General features: G+C 45.3%; 2 protein-coding genes across 2 annotated transcripts in view; one reads left to right on the forward strand and one right to left on the reverse strand.

Moving 5' to 3' along the window:
* mtch2 (mitochondrial carrier homolog 2) overlaps positions 1-1,929 on the forward strand; it is a 34,299-nt gene extending 32,370 nt beyond the window's left edge. Inside the window, exon 13 of the mRNA XM_078415034.1 lies at positions 1,796-1,929. Within this exon, the coding sequence (XP_078271160.1) occupies positions 1,796-1,882 (87 nt within the window). The 3' untranslated portion in view covers positions 1,883-1,929. The remainder of the gene's footprint in view (positions 1-1,795) is intronic.
* Positions 1,930-9,904: 7,975 nt separating this feature from the next.
* Positions 9,905-12,920, reverse strand: part of LOC144602214 (oxysterols receptor LXR-alpha-like) — a 442,571-nt gene continuing 439,555 nt past the window's right edge. Inside the window, exon 12 of the transcript XR_013548424.1 lies at positions 9,905-9,938. The gene's annotated coding sequence lies outside the window, so the exon portion shown is untranslated. The remainder of the gene's footprint in view (positions 9,939-12,920) is intronic.

The raw sequence follows: 12,920 nt of genomic DNA on the forward strand, positions 1-12,920 counted from the left end.
GCAATTATAGACCAGTTAGCTTTACAGCAGTAGTGGGGAAGATGCTTGAGGCGATTGTTAAAGATGTTATAGCAGTGCATTTGGTAAGCAGTGACAGGATCGGTCAAAGTCTGCATGGATTTATGAAGGGGAAATCATGCTTGACTAATCTTCTGGAATTTTTTGAGGATGTAACAAGTAGAATGAAAAAGAGAGAACCAGTGGATATGGTGTATCTGGACTTTCAAAAAGCCTTTGACAAGGTCCCACACAAGAGATTAGTGTGCAAAGTTAGAGCACATGGTATTGGGGGCAGGGTATTGACATGGATAGAGAACTGGTTGGCAGACAGGAAGCAAAGTGTAGGAATTAACGGGTCCTTTTCAGACTGGTAGGCAGTGACTAGTGGGGTGCCGCAAGGCTCGGTGCAGGGACCCCAGTTATTTACAATATATATTAACGATTTAGACGAGGGAATTAAATGTGACATTTCCAAGTTTGCGGATGACACAAAGCTGGGTGGCAGTGTGAGCTGCGAGGAGGATGCTATGAGGCTGCAGGGTGACTTGGATAGATTGGGTGAGTGGGCACATGCATGGCAGATGCAGTATAATGTGGATAAATGTGAGGTTATCCACTTTGGTGGCAAGAACGGGAAGGCAGATTATTATCTGAATGGTGTCGGATTAGGAAAAGGGGAGGTGCATGGAGACCTGGGTGTGCTTGTACATCAGTCACTGAAAGTAAGCATGCAGGTAGAGAAGGCAGTGAAGAAAGCTAATGGCATGTTGGCCTTCATTGCGAGAGGATTTGAGTTTAGGAGCATGGAGGTTCTACTGCAGTTGTACAGGGCCCTGGCGAGACTGCACCTGGAGTATTGTGTACAATTTTGGTCTACTAATTTGAGGAAGGACATTCTTGCTATTAAGGGAGTGCAGTGTAGGTTCACCAGGTTAATTCCTGGGAATGGTGGGACTGATATATAATGAAAGAATGGGTCGACTGGGCTTGTATTCACTGAAATTTAGAAGGATGAGAGGGGATCTTATAGAAACATATACAATTCTTAAAGGATTGGACAGGCTAGATGTGGGAAAAATGTTCCCGGTGTTGGGGGAGTTCAGAACTGTGGGCCATAGTTTAAGAATAAGGGGTAGGTTATTTAGGACTGAGATGAGGAAAAACTGAAGATTCCACAGAAGGCAGTGGAGGCCAATTCACTGGATGTTTTAGAGAGAGAGTTAGATTTAGCTCTTCGGGCTAAAGGAATCAAGGGATATGGGGAAAAAACGGGAACGGGGTACTGATTTCCGATGATCAGCCATATCATATTGAATGGCGGTGCTGGCTCGAAGGGCTGAATGGCCTACTCCTGCACCTATTTTTCTATATTTCTATGTCATATGCACCAGGAACACAATAATTAAATTCTTACTTTCTGCAGCTTTACAGGCACACTAATGCAACAACGCAAAAATAAACATACAATGAACAATAAATTGTCAGTTATACTTGATAAACAGACCACAATAGTGCTAGTCAAAGTTTGTAGTGCAATCTATACAAAGTTCATAGCAGTTTAGTACTGGTGTAGGGTTGTGGTTAGGCCTATGCAGTATGGTTCCAGAGCCTGATGGTTGAAGGGAAGAAGCTATTCTTGAATGTAGAGGTATGGATTCTCAGGTACCATTATCTCCTTCCTGATGGTCGCAGCGAGATGAGAGCATTTAGTATGAAGCCTGCATTTATATTTTCTATTCCTTTCTCAGTCCATTTTGAGAGTTTCTCTCCTAATACTTCTATGTTTCTCTTTCAGGGGAATATGAGTCGAGGAAACAGTCTGTTTTTCCGGAAGGCTCCAGCTGGGCGGATGTATGCACTTGAGCAGAAACGATTTGTGTAGATGCATGTGGCTCGGAGCTGTGATTGGGAAAGGTTGAGGTTGGGGTTGTGGGCGAAGGGGGGTGGGGGGGGGGGGATTGGGGAATGTGGGACCTGATTTGTATGATTTTGTTTACAATGATGTACCTGCAGTTTTTAATGATGTATTGTTGATCCACAATGTGTTTTATGATGGAATCAGATGGTCTGATTGAAAAGGGAAATACTTTTATTTTAATTCCCTTGATGTTAACCAGGGATGAGCATGAGTGACCTTTGTGAGGTTTGACAGGGTGTGCCATGTCATTGGGAATGAGGCACTCAGCCAAGATGGCAGCACCATTCTATATAAAATAATAAGACAAGACATGGGTCAGGGAAGGGAGTTCTGTGGCACGCTTCACCTACTTTTGCTATTTTGATGGTGACTGTTTAATAGAGACAGGATCTCCAAAGGTTTATGTGCTGGAGTGATTCTCTTTCTCACTCTCTCTCCACAATTCTACTCCTCGACAGGAGAGGGGACAGTACTGAAGACATTAAAACCTCATCTCATTGTCCATGTGTCAGCTTAGTGGACCTCTGAGGAGAGCAGCTAAGCCTGATCCTGTCCAGGAGGTGCTGCATCGTGGGTTTTGTACTTGGTCCCCGACCCGACTCAATGGTGCACCAAACTATAACCTGCAAGCAGCTAAATTGGCAATGACCATGGATCTCAGCACGCTCTGTGGCATTGCATGTACCGTATTATAGGCCAACACGGAGAGGCAGACATGGGTTCCTCAATTCTATGTATAATTTAGTTTGTTTTATGTTCCTAATCTTGTAACCGAAATTCCAGTCAGCTGACACCAGATGGAGAGTTGGCTGCTGTGAATGTTTCCAAAACTGGTGCTTCAACCCCAGGGTCAGCTCTGTCTTCAGTGACTGTCCCCACCAGCTGTGAGAATTCATTAAGCAGGTTTGTGCGCTCTGAGTTTTCCTACATTGTATGATACGCTAATAGTGGCACCTGTCCAGGCTATACAGAGTGTTGTCAAACACTAAACAACTTTGCTTGTACCATATATGTTATTCAGCTAAGCTCAATTCAGAAGATCCATGTCTTGAACCGATTAAAATGATTGACTACAATACAAAGAGATGATTTCAACCTCTTCTCAACCCAAATTTAGAGCATGTAATTCCCTCCACTTTATTCTGCATTGATTACTGCACGGGCGATCACTCACCACCTTCTGCACGCAATGTACGAGAGGCTAAAGTTAATCTAATGGTTCATTCCAAATGAATGTTGGACATAGGATGGAGCAGATCAAGTCTGGGAGACTTCCACAACCCAATGCAGGTTGAGAAGCCTGTGTGGTGTTGAAGTGGAAGTAATGTAATTCAACAGGTTCAGCAAGATGGGGAACTGGCAGTCATTCTTATTGCAAACGGGCCTAAGAATTATACAAGACAAATGAATTGTTCTCCATCCCCTTTTTGTCAGTTCACCTGTTCTGGAATTTAAGGATGGACAAAGTCAGCATCTTGACATAACATTATCATAAGACTGTTAAGTAGTTAAGTGAATTAGAGGATACATCTCTGAGTATCAGAATAAGCGTTTAAAAGGCAGCATGCATGCAGCGCGAGTAGTTAAAACCCGCATGTACAGATTAATTATAATTTTAAATGGATTTGCCAAGAAATCGAAAGTGAACTAGAGGAATGGCCACGGCAGCAACTCTGGCCCTGGGGGCTGTTCTGATCATAGACTGAGCTGTCACACACAATTGAGTGGACCATAATTACTGTGCCTGACACTGAAAGAATCCCTGACTTTGTTGGATGGACATGAGAATAAAGAATCATTTCCAAATTTTGCAAGGTGTGGGCTTTTACTGATAACCAGCAGAGCACGTGGAATAGGCCAAACAGGTATAGCAGGGGGAGAGATTTGAGCAATGCAGGTCTGCAGACAGGTATCAGTGCAGAGAGGTAAGGGAGCATGCAGACAGAATGAAAACAGGTTTTGAAGAGAATGAACACTTAATACTGAATGTTGTGAATAGCATCTTGTGAAATCTTGAACCAATGGTACTAGTGCAGCTACGTAATTATTTCTTCTGCATGTTTCTCCAATGTAAAAGAAAGGCTACTAGGGTACCAATCAATAGACAATAGGTGCAGGAGTAGGCCATTCGGCCCTTTGAGCCAGCACCGCTATTCAATGTGATCATGGCTGATCATTCTCAATCAGTACCCCGTTCCTGCCTTCTCCCCATACCCCCTGACTCCGCTATCCTTAAGAGCTCTATCTCTATCAATCGTTTGACAATGTACATGAATCTTATGGAAGTACCCACTATTTTAATTATCCTCCTCACCCCACATATCTTTACCTAGGTCAATTCTCTCAAACAAATCATTGAGAGAAAGGATGATGATTTTGGAGTTTGACATCCAAATATCCCCATAAAAGGCATCTTACAGCTGAGTCTGCAGCTGCTCTGATCTAGGTAAAGTGAACTAAGCTTGAAGAGTTCCCGGCTCCTCCTGTAGTTCAGCTTGACTCCAGCAGGGAGTTTGTTGGAGATAAAGTGAAATATTGCAGAGACTGGGACTGGGACTGGATGCACCGTAGATTCGATGGGAAGGATCAGAACTTGCATATCATCTCGAAAAAAGATGGATGGGAACAAATTTGGTGGGAAAAATAATTTGAGCATAATTTTCTCCATCCAACTTTGTTATTAGAATTGGATGCTTTTGTACAGTTAAAGGAAGTTTAGCACAGTGATTTATTATTTTTAGTTTAGAGATACAGCGTGGATACAGGCCCTTCGGCCTACCGAGTCCATGCTAATCACCTGTACACTAGTTCCATGTCCGACACTAGGGGCAATTTATAGAGGGCAATTAACCTATAAACCTGCATGTCAAGAATGTGGCAGGAAATCAAAGCACTCAGGAAAAAAAACACATGGTCACAGGAAGAACGTACAAACTACATATAGACAACATCCATAGTCAGGATGGAACCCGGGTCTCCAGCGCTGTAAGGCAGCAACTGTACCACTGTGCCGCCATTGATGCGGCTCCCTACACTTTAGGTTTATTGCACGGTTGTGACAGTTGTTCCTGCAGGATCCAGGGGGAGATCATCGGAGAGATTATTGCACTGGCTTTCCCTGAGGTAGGCAGGAAAGCTCCTGATGTAATTGTACTATTGGTCATTACCTGATGATGGTCATGACCATGGAACCGCTGGCAGGCCTTTCTTTCCTGGGTGAAGGAGATGAGGCCGTGCCATACTTCTCTGCTTTGTTTTAGTACTTCAGCAAGGATTTGGTCTGCTCCAGTGGCCTTGTTTCTCAGCTGATGGATATTACGGACCTGTTATATGCTTCTGTGTGCTGCCCGGGAAGGAAATGAAGAAAATCTGCATCAGTGAGTGGCTCTGCAAAGTTCTCCAAATTCATTAGCAAGACAGGTGAACCAATGTAGGTGATCTTCACTCATCTAGCTCTGGGGTTAGGGCCCCATTGCCTCCATGCCTGACACCAGACTCCTGAGCAAGTGCTGTACTGTTGGCTCCATTACAGCAAGACATTGCAAGGAGGACAGATTAAATGCTTCCAGGACTCAAGAAATGTAACCTGCCTGGCCCAAGGCAACTCAAACTGGTAATGCAGCATCAGGCATACCACCCCCAAGCACTTCGGAGCCTCTGAAAGAAGTATGTGGAGTCAAGCTCAAGCAGGTTGTGTGTACAGCAAAGCAAACCACCTGGTTAACTAACTGGTCAGTCACCTCCTGTCCCATCTATGGGATAAATGCAGTTCCCAGATCTGTCAACTTAGAACCCAATAAAGTGGAAACAAGCCACCCTCAACCCTGTGTCATATAACCATATAACCATATAACAACTACAGCATGGAAACAGGCCTGTCCGGCCCTACCAGTCCACGCCGACCATTCTCCCTGACCTAGTCTCATCTACCTGCACTCAGACCATAACCCTCTAATCCCCTCCTATCCATATACCTATCCAATTTACTCTAAAATAATAAAATCGAGCCAGCCTCCACCACTTCCACCGGAAGCCCATTCCATACAGCCACCACCCTCTGAGTAAAGAAGTTCCCCCTCATGTTACCCCTAAACCTTTGTCCCTCAATTCTGAAGCTATGTCCCCTTGTTGGAATCTTCCCAACTCTCAAAGGGAAAAGCCTACCCACGTCAACTCTGTCCGTCCCTCTCAAAATTTAAAAAACCTCTATCAAGTCCCCCCTCAACCTTCTACGCTCCAAAGAATAAAGACCCAACCTGTTCAACCTCTCTCTGTAGCCTAAGTGCTGAAACCCAGGCAACATTCTAGTAAATCTCTCTGTACCCTCTCCATTTTGTCGACATCCTTCCTATAATTTGGCGACCAGAACTGCACACCATACTCCAGATTCGGCCTCACCAATGCCCTGTACAATTTTAACATTACATCCCAACTTCTATACTCGATGCTCTGATTTATAAAGGCAAGCATACCAAACGCCTTCTTCACCACCCTATCCACATGAGATTCCACCTTCAGGGAACAATGCACAGTTATTCCCAGATCCCTCTGTTCCACTGCATTCCTCAATTCCCTACCATTTACCCTGTACGTCCTATTTTGATTTGTCCTACCAAAATGCAGCACCTCACACTTATCAGCATTAAACTCCATCTGCCATCTTTCAGCCCACCCTTCCAAAAGGCCCAAGTCTCTCTGTAGACTTTGAAAATCTACCTCACTATCAACTACACCACCTATCTTAGTATCATCTGCATATTTACTAATCCAATTTGCCACACCATCATCCAGATCATTAATGTAAATGACAAACAACAGTGGACCCAACACAGATCCTTGGGGTACTCCACTAGACACTGGCCTCCAACCTGACATACAATTGTCAACCGTTACCCTCTGGTATCTCCCATTCAGCCATTGTTGAATCCATCTTGATGACGACACTTTATACTATAGTCTATCTATACTCTGACCTCCCCCTCCTCACTGCTGTGGACTGTGCACACCAATGTAATATCTTCCATCCTCTGTTTCCCCTGTGTGTTCCATCCTCTTACAAGAAAGATCAGCAGGAATAGGATATGATGTCTGTAAGCCTGTGCCACCGTTCAGTGTTCACAGCTGATCTGACCTTTGTCTCAAGCTATTTTTAATCCCTAGTTCCCTATATTGTACACTTGCTTTCTGTTTCAAACCATCCTGAACTAACAATTCGCAAGAGGATGAGCAGGATGATGACAATGAAGAGCAAAGTCTGACATTGTAACACAATGTCACAAACCACTAGTGGGCTGAAGTCTGGCAACAACTAGGGAATGTGACAGGGAGTGTGATGGCATTCAAGGTCGTGCATTCACTGCCCCAGAGGACTCGTATGAAGTCCATTTTTTTAGATGGTGTCAGCACTGAGACCTACCTCGTGGAATGCAAGAGATATTGAGGAACATGGAGGGGTCCATCACTGCATTCCCACACCAGGATCTCTGCTCGAGAGGGTGTCAGGGCCCAGCACAATTCCTGTTTCACAAGAGGTGGAAACGTAGAGAGGAGCTGTAGACCCTTCAGATCTGCTCCATCAGTCATCAAGGTCATGGCCGATCATTCACTTAAATGTCCTGTCAGTGGCTTCTCCCCAAGTCTCTTTGCAATCTCCAGCATCTGTGAATATACTTCATGATTATTTTAAAAACTCCAGAATTTTCCCTATTACTGGTGTCAGATTATTTAGTCCGTGATTCCCTTGGTTTTAAATGCTCTGGAGCTAGACCTATCCCTAATTTCTGCAAGAAGCCATTACATCGTCTTTCCCAATTTATTTTTGTGCCCTGCAAGAATGAATAACTGGTGTAATTCATGTATACATCCTTCAGATGTTATCTGTCTCATGTGTTGGGGTCCATGGATGGAGGTGAGGAAGGAGGTATAGGGACAGGTGTTGCATTTAGTGCAGTTGTGGGGGAAAGTAACTTGGGAGAGGGTTGGAAGGGATGAGTGAACCAAGAAATTGTGGAGGGTGTCGTCTCTGGAAGGTGGAAAGCAGTGGAGATGGGAAGACGCGACTAGTGGTGGGATCACAAGACACGGCGTAGACTCGCCGATCATTGCGACAAACGCTAGTGCTTGGTCCGCCAAGGCCTACTGGATCTGGTTACGAACCATATTAACCCCTTCCCATGCCCATACTGATCACCTTGGCCGATGCAATCTCCTGGTTCCAAACATTTTGACTCCCTTTCCAATTCCCTCAGTGACCTCTCTGTCCTGGGCCTCCTCCATTGCAAGTGTGGCCACAAGCAAACTGGAGGAACAGTACCTCACGTTCCACTTGGGTAGCTTACAACCCAATAGTATGAGTTCTCCAAATGTTAGGTAACCTCCAACAACCCTCCCCTTCCTCTTTCTCTGCCAAACCCTTCTTTCATTCCCCGCCCCTCCCCTGTGTCCCATCTGGACATGCCTATTTCTCTCCTCCACCTATGTTCCTTTCTCTAGCTTCACAATTCTTTGTTTTTTTTGTCTCACTTTTTTATCTCTGGCCTTTGTCCAACCATCTGCCTCCCTGCAAGTCGCTCTCTCGCCTGTGTTCACCTGTTACCTTCCATGTTTTATCATGTTCCTTTTCCCTAGCAGCCTCTCACCCCCCCCCCCACACAATCAGTATGAAGAAGGATTCCGACTCAAAATGTGACAACCATGTTCTCCAGGGATGTTGGCTAACCTGATGAATTACTCCAGCACTTTGTGTCTTTATGTTTAGTACAACAGCATCTGCAGTTCCTTGTTTCTGTAAAATAAACCTGCGTGAGAAATTCACGCCTTCCACAATCGCCCACCAGCAGTTCCTACCATCTACAGGAAGCACTGCAGCAACTCACCAAGTCTCCTTTGACAGCACCTTCCAAACCCACCACTTCTACCAGCTAGAAAGACAAGGCCAGCAAAAGCCCTAGAACACTCCCGTCTGGAAGTTGCCTTCCAAGCCACACATCATCCTAACTTATTGTTTCTTCACCGTCTCTGGGTCAAAGTTCCAGACACTCCCTCCCTAATAGCATTGTTGGTATACCCACATCACAGGACTGCAGCAGTTGAAGAAGGTTCACACTAACCTGGTTCACACTAACCAGGCCAACCAGGTGTGGGTCATTCAATGTTGGCTCAACCTGCCAAGCCCACTTCACTTGAATGAATTTGAATAAATACATCAATCTCTGCATCATTTTTGAATGAACTCGGTGACTGAGCTTACTTTTGAGCCCTTCAGAGTACCAATTCATCAGTTTCACTACTAACTACACAATGAAATTCCTCCGTCCCTCAGCCTTACCCTGTGACTATAACCCCTGTACATACTCACCAGTCTGGGGAAACACTCCCTGCAATCAGCTGCTCCAGCCCTATTGGAGTTTTGTAAATTCCAATGAGATCTCTCTTCTAAATTCTAGAGATTACAGTCCCAATCTGTTCAATCGCCCCCATGTAAGAAACCCGCTATCCTGGACCCACTCAACTGAATCTTCATTGCATCCCTTCTATAGCAACTACATCCCTTCTTTATTTTACAAATATAAGTTGATTACAAGTACAAAGGACAACTAATACATGATTCTAAGGAAACGTCAATCCAAAAAATGTAGACCTGTAGCAAATAACCATGAAAAAGAATATACATATAAGCAAATATCAAAGCAAAATGTTATAATTCTTATCCATGATATTTTCAAACCTATGTAGCACTCAGCGGTTCCAGAAAGTGGCCAATGTACTCATGGACATAGTCCCTCGCCAGGGACACCCAGGCACAGACATAAGCCTGGATGGGGACAGGCAGTAGGCCTGGACATGAATGGCCAGCATGGTCAGGCCCTGCACCTACAGGGCCCTAGTGAGACCGCACCTGGAGTACTGTGTGCAGTTTTGGTCTCCAAATTTGAGGAAGGATATTCTTGCTATTGAGGGCGTGCAGCGTAGGTTTACTAGGTTAATTCCCGGAATGGCAGGACTGTCATATGTTGAAAGACTGGAGCGACTAGGCTTGTATACACTGGAATTTAGAAGGATGAGAGGGGATCTTATCGAAACGTATATGATTATTAAGGGGTTGGACACTTTAGAGGCAGGAAACATGTTCCCAATGTTGGGGGAGTCCAGAACAAGGGGCCACAGTTTAAGAATAAGGGGTTGGCCATTTAGAACGGAGATGAGGAAAAACGTTTTCAGTCAGAGAGTTGTGAATCTGTGGAATTCTCTGCCTCAGAAGGCAGTGGAGGCCAATTCTCTGAATGCATTCAAGAGAGAGCTAGATAGAGCTCTTAAGGATAGCGGAGTCATAGGGTATGCGGAGAAGGCAGGAACGGGGTACTGATTGAGAATGATCAGCCATGTTCACATTGGATGGCGGTGCTGGCTCAAAGGGCCGAATGGCCTCCTCCTGCACCTATTGTCTATTGTCTAAACTGACTCTGAGATCATCCCCCCCCCCCCCCCCCAGGTAACTGACCCTTGTCTGCACAGGGTGCCCAAAGATTTGGCTTATTTTCCAAACAAGCGATGAGGTGCCCCACTTTACATCACTTCTTAGGTAAGTAAGCCAAACTGTGCACAATAATCTTGCTGTAGTCTCTCCGAGGCCCACTACAATTGCAGTAAGACATCCTTATTACTGAACTCATCCTCTGGTAATAAAAGCAAATGCACAATTTGCCTTGCTATTCGCTTGCTTAACCCATACATTAGCTCCCAGTGATTTGTGTCTAGGTGACCTAGGTGGGTTTGAACGTCAGCATTAACATTCCCACACTTTTTAAATGTGGCACAGATACATTGCTTAATGCGATAGACTTTCTAGGCCACCAGGCATTGTTGACTCCCAGCTTCCATTTGTATGTCTTAATTACATAAAGTCACAGAGTCCTACGGCCGTCCAAGGGCAGTGGGCTCCCGTTTGTTGTAATCCCATCTTCCAGTTTGACCCTTGGCCTTCTATGCGGAGGTGATTTAAGTGTTCATCAGCCACTTCTTCAATGCTGTCAGTGATGCTCATTGCACAACTCTCCCCGGCAGTGCATTCCAGTTTCACAGACATCTGGATGAAATAGATTTCCCTCAGATCCCCTCTAAATCTCTTAACTCTTACTGGTTTTATCATCCAGGGATAAGAGGGAATAGATTCCTGCAGCCATCCCTACTTATAATAATTATATATACCTCAGTCTTCACCTCCTAACCTCCTCCACCCTAGGGAAAATATCTTTAACCTCTCCAGTCTCCGCATAAATGAAATGCTCCACTTCCAGCAACAAACTGGTGAACCTCCTCTGCACTCTCTCCTGCACCACTGCATCCTTCCTACGATGCAGTGACTAGAACTGCACGCAGTACTCTAGCTGAGGTCTGACTAAGGTTTTATAAAGTTAGACCATAACCTCCCTGCTTTTATATTCAAGCCCCAACTAATGAGGGCCAGTATGCCATATACCTTCTTAAACATGTTATTTATCTGCGCTGCCAACTTCAAGGATACTTTGGCCTTGCACACCAATGCCCCTCTGTTCCTCAATATTCACGAGACCTTACCATTCATGGTGTACCATTCGAAGCTGCTGGAACTGGGGCTTAGCACCCCTCTGTGTGCCTGGGTCCTGGACTTTCTCACTGCCAGGCCCCAAGTGGTCAGGATGGGGGAACACACATCTAGCTCCCTCACCCTGAACATAGGATCCCCCCAGGGCTGCGTCCTTAGCCCCCTACTGTACTCCCTGTACACACATGACTGTGGGGCCAGGTTCAGCTCAAACTCCATCATCAAGTTTGCTGATGACACTGTGGTGGTGGGCCGGATCTCCAACAACGATGAGAAGGCCTACCGGGAGGAGGTGGCTGATCTGGCACTCTGGTGTCAGGGCAATAGCCTCCTCTTGAATGTCACTAAAACAAAGGAGCTGATTGTGGACTTCAGAAGGGCTAAACATCCAAGGACGTACACGCCACTCGAGATAAATGGGTCTATTGTGGATAGGGTGAGCAGTTTCAAATACTTGGGAGTCCGCATCGCAGAGGATCTGACGTGGGCAACGCACATTGCCGCACTGGTGGGTAAGGCTAAGCAGCGCCTTTACCACCTTAGACAACTGAGGAAATTCAGAGTGTCGCTGAGGATCCTTCATTGCTTCTACTCTGGGGCTGTAGAGAGCATCCTGTCCGGCAACATTACAGTTTGGTTTGGGAACAGCTCTGCCCAGGACAGGATGGCCCTGCAGAGAGTAGTGCGTTCGGCAGAACGCACTATGGGAACTACACTTGTCCCCCTGCAGGACCTATACATCAGGAGGTGCAGATCCAGAGCAAGCAAGATCATGAGGGACCCCTACCACCCCAGTAACGGACTGTTCCAGATGCTACGATCAGGCAAACGCCTCCGCTGTCACGCTGTGAAAACGGAGAGGATGAGACGGAGCTTCTTCCCACAGGCCATCAGGACTGTCAACTTTTATAACCCCAGAGACTAAATTTTTGTCGACACTTTTTGTGCTATGTTTAGTAACTTATTAACTTTATTTATATGCTGTAACTGTAATTCTTTTTGTGCACAACCCGCAGGCATTGCCACTTTCATTTCACTGCACATCGAGTATGTGTATGTGACAAATAAATTTGACTTGACTTGACTTGACTTGTATGTCCTCATTCGTATTCCTAAAATGCATCTCTTCGCCAAACCAGGGCAGGACCTTCACAGTGAATGACAGGGCCCTGGGGACTGTTGTAGAGCAGAAGTGCAGGTTCATAGTTCCTTGAAAGTGGCATCACAGGTGGTCAAGAAGGCATTTGGTACATTGGCCTTCATCAATCAGGGTATTGAGTATGCTACAGTTGTAAAAGACATGGTAAGGCCACATTTTCAATATCTTGTTCAGTTTTGGTCACTCTGTTATAAGAAGGATCTTGTTAAGCTGAAAGAGTACAGAGAAGATTTTATGAGGATGTTTCTATGAGGATGTTG

This window comes from Rhinoraja longicauda, chromosome 18 (assembly GCF_053455715.1).
Source record: "Rhinoraja longicauda isolate Sanriku21f chromosome 18, sRhiLon1.1, whole genome shotgun sequence".
NCBI classification, from domain to species: domain Eukaryota; kingdom Metazoa; phylum Chordata; class Chondrichthyes; order Rajiformes; family Arhynchobatidae; genus Rhinoraja; species Rhinoraja longicauda.